An 11,019-nucleotide genomic window follows, 5' to 3' on the forward strand; every position below is an offset into this window, starting at 1 on the left:
AAAATGGATGATCCGCCTGCAGCACGTTCATCTACCTTAGAAAATGTGCTATACATGTTGTATCCTTTTAAAGATACGTTGTCACTTTCTTTTAGATGAGTTTCTTGAAGACAAAATGCAATAGGTAAAAAAGACTGAACTAGAAGTGTTAACTCGAGAAGATTTATTTTAAGACCTCGGCAATTCCATTGGATTATATTTGTCATTATTTAATAAAAGAAGGGCGAATGCTGTCGAGTTTGCCAGCATTCTTATTTCGCTCACCCTGAGATCGTGATCTTTCGGGTGGCGGAACACTTTCGGTTTCCATTTCAGTTTCGATGATAAGTGTTGAAAATCTGTTGTGCGAGGAGAGTCGTCGATCTCCAGGACTACGCGCAGCTGGTGTTACTCCGCCTCGACCCCTACCCCGCGACCTCGAATCAGAAGACTTCTGAGAGGATGTATTTCCTGGCTTCTTTTGGACATCCTTCTTTTCTTGAGAACGAAGAGGAGATGGGGCTCTGGTAGACTGTGTACTGGACGAAGAAGATACCTTCTTGGATGCAGATGAAGGAAGACTTTTGGAGGTGGAAGAATCATCTATATCACTGGGTAGATCCCAGACAGATTCACCGCTCCAATTGTGTATTTCTACTGTTTCTTTTTTATTTGATTTTTTTTTCTCATTTTTTTTTGGTGATGATAGTGAGCTCTGTAGGGAAGATTGAGTTGACTGAGTACTGGTTTTGGAAGATATTGGTTTTCTTGGAATTAATATTCTATCGGTAGGTTCTGTTTCAACAGGCAGCATTTTAAAATTGTCCGCATCAATTGGCCAAGTCATGCGAGTTTGTGTATTCTCGTGACTGAATGAGCGGACAACTTTGCTGGCGTACGATGGTCTGTTTGAAACAAGGAGATCATTCGAAACAGAAGCTATCTGTTTAGCTTCTGGGTAACTAATGTTTCTTTCTGTTTTAATTTTAATAATATTTTTTTCTTTAAGGTAAACAGGGCAGTCCCTAGATGATGAAAAATGGGATTCACCACAGTTTACACATTTAGAAGATTCAGAGTGACAGTTTGTTCCCTCGTGTCCTTCGTCAGAACACTTGAAGCATCTCTGCTTACCACGACATTGTTTGCTTCCATGACCAAACTTTTGACAAGTAAAGCATCGAATTGGGTTTGGGATAAACATGTCAACTCTGATTCCGAAGCAACCTAAAGTAATAGATGGAGGAGTTGGAGTTCTAAAGGTCAAAAGATAAGTATTTAATTTGATTATATTTCCATTCTTTTTAATTTGAAATCTAATAACATTAGTTACACCTTGGCTTGAAAGTTCCTCACCGATTTCTTCCACGGTAAGGTCACCAAGGTATTGACTTCTGTCTCGAATGATCCCCTTACAGCTGTTCAAACTGTTATGAGGAGTGGCAGAAACAGGAAAGTTTGATATTGTAGACATTGTAAGTAAATTTGTTGATTGACTTTTGTTGGAACATTCAACCAACAAATTGCCAGATCTCATTTTTGAAACTTTTTTAACAGTACCAGCAACGCTTTGAATTTGTTTGTGAATTACAAAGGGCGATATTTTTGAAATTGGTTTTTCTTCTGTTCCTTTTATTACAATAAATCTGGGCCAACTGTCATCTTCCCGACAGGGCTCTGAATCATCACATTTTCTTTTCTTATGTATTAAAGCTGATTTAGAGGGTTTGTTTTGTTGTGCCATATGAAAGGAGAAAGATTCACCATTCTTGCCATCCACCCACCTCGGAGTGCCTACAAGGGCGATGCTGTGTTTCCGTGGCGAACCGGGATCGAGTGCTAATGCTGAAAACGAGCTCCAAATATAATGTAGCTGGTCCTCAAAATCAGCACCCAAGATCCACTGCGGAAAGCACCAGATGTTCCAAGAATAGTATACTCAAGCAGAGCGTATCCATCAAGCGAAAAAGAAAGCGTACCACTTGATTGACCCATGAGCCATCGCCTTCTTCAGTTATCCAAAATATAAATAGCTTAATTTAAAATACATGTGTATATTATGAAAATTGTTACAAGAAAGCTTATTGTTGAGGATTACCTGAAGGGCTCGACATGACCAGCCGATTGATCGAACCGGGTCCATCCGACCTCCCGTTTAGATGATTTCGAAGCCAAAGCAGCTTATTGAACTATAGTCTCGTCCGTCCGGGTATTTTCTGACCGTAAGGAGTCTGGCTATAGCCCTCATCCACAAGGATCTCGTCAACCACCGACACGGGTAGCAACCCACGGCAAACGGGTTGGAGAGCCTATTTTATTTAAAACATCGGGCATCTCACGATGTTCGGATCACTTTAGTCTGGTCTCTACCCTTCGACCTGTCCAGCATGGGTAACCCTACCAGGAGACGAAGCTCCAGCTGGCATAGCTCTTGGGGTCACTGAGACACGCAAGCCCTCCGACCACGGCAAGGATAGCGATCCACCGGAGGGTTATAAAACGACGAGTACTTGTTGCTGGCTAGATGTACAACCTCCGATTTGATTTTGTTAATAACATCTTCCAGTGTAGCAGATTTGTTGGGCTTTGGGATCAATGAACTCTTCTTTTTGAAATGCGGAATTATGATTTCGTCCTCCGAGTTCGACGTGTCTGTGTCTTCCTCATTATCCTCCTTACCAAAGTATTCTTTAATTCTGAGGGTTCTGGCAAAGTTATTGAGGTCATCCTCCAGTTTCATATTATATTTGTTACTTGGAGTAGGGCAATAATTCAAACCCTTATTTAATACTTTAGTTTTATCCTCAGTTAGAGACTGTTGACAAATTGACAACTGTGTTTTTGGGATTGGCCGTAATACGACTTTTTCTTCGAAATCTACGGTTGCGAGGCTTTTTACTAGATTTGTTTGAAGGACTGTTTAAAGGGTAGGTAACTTTCAAACCATCACGTTTCAATTTGTTTATCTGCTTGACGTGAAGCTTATTGAATTGGTTACGAGATCGCCAGTGCAACTTATCACTAAGTTTTTATAAATTATTAACTTGATGAATTGCTTCTTGATGTCAAAGATCAATCAGGATCAGGCAGTAAGAATATATATATATATAAATATAATGTTAGATCTGTAAATTTGCTTTCGCAAATTTTTTGTTCTTCCCTTGCCGGAATTCGAACCCATGCTACTGTGATATCTTCACTGCAGCCGTCCTGCTAGACCACATGACCTCAGACGTACTTGTATATATATACAACTCGTATACACAACGAAACACAAGTCCTCGCATCAAACACCTTAAATAAGAGCAGAGCTCTTGGGATTATATTGGTGTCTTGGGTTGATAAAAATGTGATATTGAAAATGCCATATGATATTCTCTTATATATGTTCCTAACTAGTCCAAATAATTATAACGTCTGGCAAGGCTATTTTAATTATTTTCTGGAACGTATGTTGTAAAATATTTCTTCCAACACGGACAGATATTATGACATTGTTTATAACAAAGTTTTTGGTGGAACACCTGTTAGATGGAACAAATATACTTTGACCGTGATGATTATATCCATGCTTTAGAAAAAGTTGAAGTATACCTGTGTGTCAGTCAGTCAGTCAGTCAATCTCATAAATAATTATATAAAATTTGGAGAATCTTTATTATGGCTATTTACCAAATTTTCCTTTGATCTTACTGACTCATCTCAGTAGAGTGATATAAGTACACATGACACAAAATCGAAAAACCTAAGAATAAACAACACAAACCTCACCAAAAAATAGGGGTGATAGTTCACAAAATTATGTGTATTTAAATAACCAGACTTGTAAAAAAAACATTTCATCATATATAAAAAAAAGTTAAGCATGGTATATAAATGTGCAATTTATATGATAACTCAAATTTAAAATATTGGATAAATGCACAATGTTTATTTTAAGTTAACATAGCATTCTTTACCCTTCAATGGTTTCAAGCACTTATAATTTTTATGAATATGGATACATTTATGTTTATGCATTTTTTCACAAAGTGTAAACAGAATATATGTGCGTTTTTAAGGTTACATCCTTGAAACAAACAGGTTTGTCAATCAGTGTACTATTTATTTGATTAAAATTTTTAATTATATTATTTTGTTTGGCATTTCAAGCTTTAAAAACAAAGTTGGACATACGTTTGGTACTGATAATAGTAAGCGATTGGCTGATTCTTCGGTGTAAAAACAATCTTTTACAAAACTTGATATTGTCATAACTATATTTTTATACATTTTTTTTTTATTTCAGGCGATGCCACGTAAATCAAAAAAGAGCAAAGCCTCCATAGCCAAAGAACAAAAACTAAGAATGAGAGAAAGAAGGTTGGCAGAGGAGGCTTTGCAACAGTCTACTGATATTGATTACATTGAAAGAAAAAACACTGTTAATGAATTTACTGTCAATAAAATTGAAAGAAATGACACTGTTAATGATTTAACTGGGAAAACTGATGCCAATAACACTGAACAGTATCACACTGATAATGAATTGACTGTTAACTCTGTTGTCAATAAAACTGATAGTAATCACACTGATAATGAATTGACTGTGAACTCTGTTGTCAATAAAACTGATAGTAATCACACTGATAATGAATTGACTGTTAACTCTGTTGTCAATAAATCTGATAGTAATCACACTGATAATGAATTGACTGTTAACTCTGTTGTCAATAAAAGAAATCACACTGATAATGAATTGACTGTTAACTCTGTTGTCAATACCACTGATAGTAATCACACTGATAATGAATTGACTGTGAACTCTGTTGTCAATAAAACTGAAAGAAATCACACTGATAATGAATTGACTGTTAACTCTGTTGTCAATAAAAGAAATCACAGTGATAATGAATTGACTGTTAACTCTGTTGTCAATAAAAGAAATCACACTGATAATGAATTGACTGTTAACTCTGTTGTCAATACCACTGATAGTAATCACACTGATAATGAATTGACTGTTAAGTCTGTTGTCAATAAAACTGAAGGAAATCACACTGATAATGAATTGACTGTTAACTCTGTTGTCAATAAAAGAAATCACAGTGATAATGAATTGACTGTTAACTCTGTTGTCAATAAAAGAAATCACAGTGATAATGAATTGACTGTTAACTCTGTTGTCAATAAAACTGATAGTAATCACACTGATAATGAATTGACTGTGAACTCTGTTGTCAATAAAAAAAATCACACTGATAATGAATTGACTGTTAACTCTGTTGTCAATAAAAGATATCACACTGATAATGAATTGACTGTTAACTCTGTTGTCAATAAAACTGATAGTAATCACACTGATAATGAATTGACTGTTAACTCTGTTGTCAAGAAAAGAAATCACAGTGTTAATGAATTGACTGTTAACTCTGTTGTCAATAAAAGATATCACACTGATAATGAATTGACTGTTAACTCTGTTGTCAATAAAACTGATAGTAATCACACTGATAATGAATTGACTGTTAACTCTGTTGTCAATAAAATTGAAAGAATTCACACTGTTAATGATTTGACTGGACATACTGTTGCCAATACCACTGAACAGGTTCACCATGATCACACTGTGTATGAATTGACTGTTCCTTCTGTTGTCAATAAAACTGATTGCAATCACACTGTTAATGATTTAACTGAGCATATTGTTGCCAATACCACTGAACAGTATCAAACTGTTAATGAATTGACTGCTCCTTCTGTTGACTGCAACATAATTTGGCATTGTCCGCCTCTCTATAAACGATTATCGATCATTTGTATATATCGACTAATGAGTTTGAATATTCATTTGATATCGCTTGAGTATTCAGTTGATATCGTTTGAATATTTTTTTTTGACATCGTTTGATTATTCATTTGGTATTGTTCGATATTCATTTGATATCGTTTGAATAATATTTTGGTATCTCAAGCCTCCCTTTAGAAGATTATCGATTGTTTGTATATATCGACTGATGAATTTGAATATTGATTTGGTATTGTCCGCCTCTCTATAAACGATTATCGATCATTTGTAAATATCGACTAATGAGTTTGAATATTCATTTGATATCGCTTAAGTATTCATTTGATATTGTTTGAAAATTTGTTTGATATCGATTGAGTATCCATTTGATATCGTTTGAATATTCATTTGATATCGTTTAAATATTCATTTGATATTCTTCGAATATTCATTTGGTATGGTTTGAATATTCAGTTGCAATCGTTTGAATATTCATCTGATATCGTCCGTCTCTCTATAGAAGAATATTGATTCGTTTGAACATCCATTTGGTATCGTCCGTCTCTTTATCAAGGATTATCGATCGTTTGTATATATCGACTAATGAGTTTGAAATTCATTTGGTATCGTCCGCCTCTCTATAGAGGATTATCAATGGTTTGTGTATATCGACTAATGAGTTTAAAATTCATCTGATACCGTCCGCCTCTCTATAGAAGAATATCGATTCGTTTAAACATCCATTTGGTATCGTCCGTCTCTCTTTCAAGGATTATCGATCGTTTGTATATATGGACTAATGAGTTTGAATATTCATTTGATATCGTTTGAGTATTCATTTGATATTGTTTGAGTATTTTATTTGAGATTGTTTGAATATTTTTTTTAAATCCGTTGATTATTCATTTGAAATCATTTGATTATTCATTTGGTATCTTTAGTCTCTAAAAAATTTATATTCTGAACAAAGTTATGTATCTTATAATCTGAACATTAAAACCACTCTTATTCAGAATTTGTAATATACAGCGCATTTTGAAAACATTATTCTATATTTTGAAAAATAATAATATTTCTTAGCACTTTTTATACGACCGCAAAATTTTTTTAACTTTTCGTCGTATATTGCTATCACGTTGGCGTCGTCGTCTGCGTCGTCGTCCTCCGAATACTTTTAGTTTTCGCACTCTAACTTTAGTAAAAGTGAATAGAAATCAATGAAATTTTAACACAAGGTTTATGACCGCAAAAGGAAGGTTGGGATTGATTTTGGGAGTTAAGACTCATCAGTGACGCTCATATCAAAATATTTTTAAAGCCAAACAAGTACAAAGTTGAAGAGCATTGAGTATCCAAAATTCCAAAAAGTTGTGCCAAATACATCTAAGGTAATGTATGCCTGGGATAAGAACATTCTTATTTTTTGAAAAATTCAAAGTTTTGTGCACAGGAAATTTATAAAAATGACAACATTATTGATATTCATGTCAACACCGAAGTGTTGACAACCGGGCTGGTAATGCCCTTGGGGACGAAACGTCCACCAGCAGTGGCAATGTGGCATCGACCCAGTGGTGTAAATAGTTATCAAAGGTACCATATGTCTGAAAAAATACGTTAGAAAAGTTTAAAAGTAAAATGAAAGTTATCTAATCGACAATTTACAAAAAATAATAGTATGATGATTTTTAAAATATACCCCTATGTATTTGTAGATTATTAAAGACAACAGAAAAAATATATCTGATAAACACATTCTGGATTTCTAGGTCACAACAAAGGCGCATTTACCAACCAGCAAATGAAACCTATAGGACCGGGCATGGAATTTGATTTTCCAGACAATTGTTAATTTCTTGCGGATAGTATTTATCAAAACACCGACCCTCTGGTTACGCGCCATATAAAACGGTAGAACTTCTAAGTTTGCAACAGATGGAACGAAGACGCAAACGAGAATATAACATTCTTCACAAAAGAGAAGATTGTATGTAGAACATGTTATCAAAGAGCTACAAACATTTAAAGTGATCGGTTCCTTGTATCGTCATCCTAGATGGGAAATGGTATCAATTGTACAGCTGTGTGCAGCTCTTTCTAAAAGAAAGGCTAATTATCTACAGATATAGATTGCCACTTACAGCATTGTGTTAATAATGCATATCCATGTATATATACATTTTCCGGAGCACCTGAGATCACCCCTAGATTTGTGGTGGGGTTCGTGTTGTTTATTCTTTGGTTTTCTATGTTGTGTCATGTGTGCTGTTGTTTGTTTGTTTTAGATTTATGAGTTTGACTGTCCCTTTGGTATCTTTCGTCCCTCTTTCATGTAAACTGACAATCTAATAGAGTGTAACAAATAATTCAAATAAAACATGTGTCCCGGACCGACCATTTTACAGGCATGTTTCTTCCGGAAATAATATATTTGATTCTGAATTTTGAGAAAAACATTTTATCTGGCCAGGTAAGGAAGATAAAAAATCTTATCTTGAATAATTACCACAAATAATAATAAGGATAAACAAATGGTAGGTCCGTACTAGTTTAAATGTTTTACCGAAAATTTGAAAACTTTTTTTTATAATTGTATTTGATGTTACCTTTAATAGGTCATTTGATTAAGATAATTTTCTTTTATGTTCTAACATTTGTGTCAGATATAAACAAGATCAAACCACAGCTTCGTTCAAAATTTACATTTTTCAGTTAATTTAACCATTTTTAGGAAAATTGTATTAGATAAAACCGAAATCGACCACTTTTTATGAATAATTGTACAGAATATGTTTTAAACCTGCCATCGGTATATTAATAATTTTTATACGCCCGTCAAAATTTTGACGGGACGTATTATGGTATACAAATGTCCGGTGTCCGTCCGTCCGTCCGTCTGTCTGTCCGGCGTAAACATGTCGCACCGTAACTTGAGAACGACTTATCTAAATTTCATGAAACTTAATATAGTTGTTTTTTATGATGGTCAAATGATCTGTATACTTTTTGGTGAAAATAAGATTTAAACTTTTTGAGTTACGGCACTTTGTCACTAAAACAGGGGTGTGGTTTTTTTTCACATGTCGCACCGTATCTCAAAAACGATTCTTGATTATTGCTTAAAACTTTAAACACTTCTTAGTTATATTAATCTTAATATCTGTATACTTTTTGGTGATGATTCAAAATTTCATTTTTAAGTTATTGAGTATTTTGTAAAAAAGGGGGAGGGTTTTTTACATGTTGCGCCGTATCTCAAAAATGATTTATTGATTGATTGATTGTTGGTTGCTTAACGTTCAGTGGCAAATATTTCATGCATATTCAGGACGAGAACAAGTTCACAATAAATACAGAAGGTAGGTTGATACAATAAAGGCCATCTGGGATGATGGTCGGGGAAATTTGGACTGCCACTAGAAAATGAGGATATATTGGATAGGGACCAAAATTTTGCCTTGCAACAGGCCACCTACGGACCCCTCAAAGAGTTGTTGCAAGGGCTCTTAACCTGCAAAGAGCAAAAGATACATGTCGTGCCGTATCTCAAAAACGATATATGATTATTGCTTAAAACTTTACACACTTCTTTCTTATATTAATCTAAAGATCTGTATACTTTTTGGTGATGACTCAAAATTTTATTTTTGAGTTATTGAGTATTTTGTAAAAAAGGGGAGATTTATTTTTACATGTCGCGCCGTATCGCAAAAACAATTTATGATTATTGCTTGAAACTGTACACACTTCTTTGTTATATTAATCTAAAGATCCGTATACTTTTTGGTTTGATTCAAGATATTTGTAAAAAAAAAAACAGGGTGGGGGGGTTTCACATGTCCCGCCGTGTCTCAAAAGCAATAAATGGTAATTGCTTAAAACTTTCTCAGAAACTATTTATGATTATTGCATAAAACTTCCACACAAACGTCGGGCGTATCATGCGCTCATGGCGCAGCTGTTTATTCACATAATACTGTAAATTTGACAACTTTTATAATAATTGTATTTCATATTACCTTAAATCGGTCATTTGAACAAGATAATTTTCTTATACGTATTGACAATTGTATTATAAGTAAAATTAAACCAACTACGTTTATTGAAAATTTGCAACATTTTTCAACAAATTTTACCATTGTTTGGATAATTCAATCAGAATTTGTGGACGCTGACGAAACAGAATGTAGGATCACTATGTCTCGCTTTTTTGTATTCACTCAAAGGCTCAACAAAAATAATTTTTAAATGTATTTTAGTAAATAGTTTGTTATATTTTTTTTTTTAGCAAAAGCAGTGGGAAAAAACGATCTTTCCCATACAGGAAAGTAAGATATGGAAAAATAGTAGTGAATGGTCTCCCCCTTGATGTTCTCCCCCTAACACCTATGTCAGATTATGGGGAGAAAAAAAATCAAAATGATTTTACAAATAAAGGAAATTTAGGTAGAAATGCAAGTACAATTAGACATTTTAACTTTTATATCCATCCTGCATCACCGTCAATGGATGCCCTACCTCATGTAGTTTCTCGGGTAAGACTGTTGATTGCAGATACAGATCTCTTACGACAGTTCCATCTAATATACCGAGCTCAACAACTAGATTGAAAGTATTTATTTTCAAAAGTGTTTCTTAAACTAAAAACAACATACGATACGTATTTTAGTGCTCATGAACAATCTTTATTTCGATGTCCACAACAAACGTCAGAAAGTCTTTTCAATCAAATATTGTTGCGAGTCAAATCTGTTGATACTATCTAGAATATCCGTTGCAGTATAACTGAAGGATGTATATTCCCTCACTTTGCAATTATTAGTAACATTTTAGACATTTAAATGTCAATATTTGCAGTATTAACGTTAACAAAAAAGAAAAGAAAAGAACGACTGTATTTTGACGCTTTGTTGCCTTTATTTGTACGTGACATTTTTGTCGTGAAAATAACTGTTCACGCGCAAAATATTCTAAACTTCAAAATATGATACCTGGACTAACAATGTATAAGATTGACGAGGCTAGGCAATATGCCCCTTTACATGCACTATGAACGAAAAGGCAAACAATTTCATCGTTCAATAATGGAACCAGAAAAGCTTGAGCATGCCGTAAAGTTTTTTTTGTATCCACACAGTTCATTAATAATCATTTCGAACCCGTGAACTTAAATTAGAAAATGGTGATAAAATAATGATTCCAAAAGGGAACTACAGACATGACATATAGTTATAATTATACAGAAATATTTTGTATTAGCCAAAAACATGAAA

At 34.1% G+C, this 11,019-nt stretch overlaps 2 protein-coding genes across 2 annotated transcripts; one reads left to right on the forward strand and one right to left on the reverse strand.

The window, feature by feature from the left end:
• Window positions 1–205: 205 nt before the first annotated feature.
• LOC139494130 (uncharacterized G-patch domain protein DDB_G0278987-like) lies at window positions 206–2,719 on the reverse strand. Its single transcript, XM_071282306.1, has 2 exons — window positions 2,513–2,719; window positions 206–694 (listed from the first exon to the last, which is right to left on the reverse strand). The coding sequence occupies exons 1-2, from the start codon at window positions 2,717–2,719 to the stop codon at window positions 206–208; spliced, it is 696 nt and encodes a 231-aa protein (XP_071138407.1).
• Window positions 2,720–3,041: 322 nt separating this feature from the next.
• Window positions 3,042–10,356, forward strand: LOC139494131 (GATA zinc finger domain-containing protein 8-like). Its single transcript, XM_071282307.1, has 3 exons — window positions 3,042–3,068; window positions 4,268–5,685; window positions 10,035–10,356. The coding sequence occupies exons 1-3, from the start codon at window positions 3,042–3,044 to the stop codon at window positions 10,354–10,356; spliced, it is 1,767 nt and encodes a 588-aa protein (XP_071138408.1).
• The last annotated feature ends 663 nt before the right edge of the window (window positions 10,357–11,019 follow it).

The sequence above is a fragment of the Mytilus edulis genome, chromosome 11 (assembly GCF_963676685.1).
Source record: "Mytilus edulis chromosome 11, xbMytEdul2.2, whole genome shotgun sequence".
NCBI classification, from domain to species: Eukaryota; Metazoa; Mollusca; class Bivalvia; order Mytilida; family Mytilidae; genus Mytilus; species Mytilus edulis.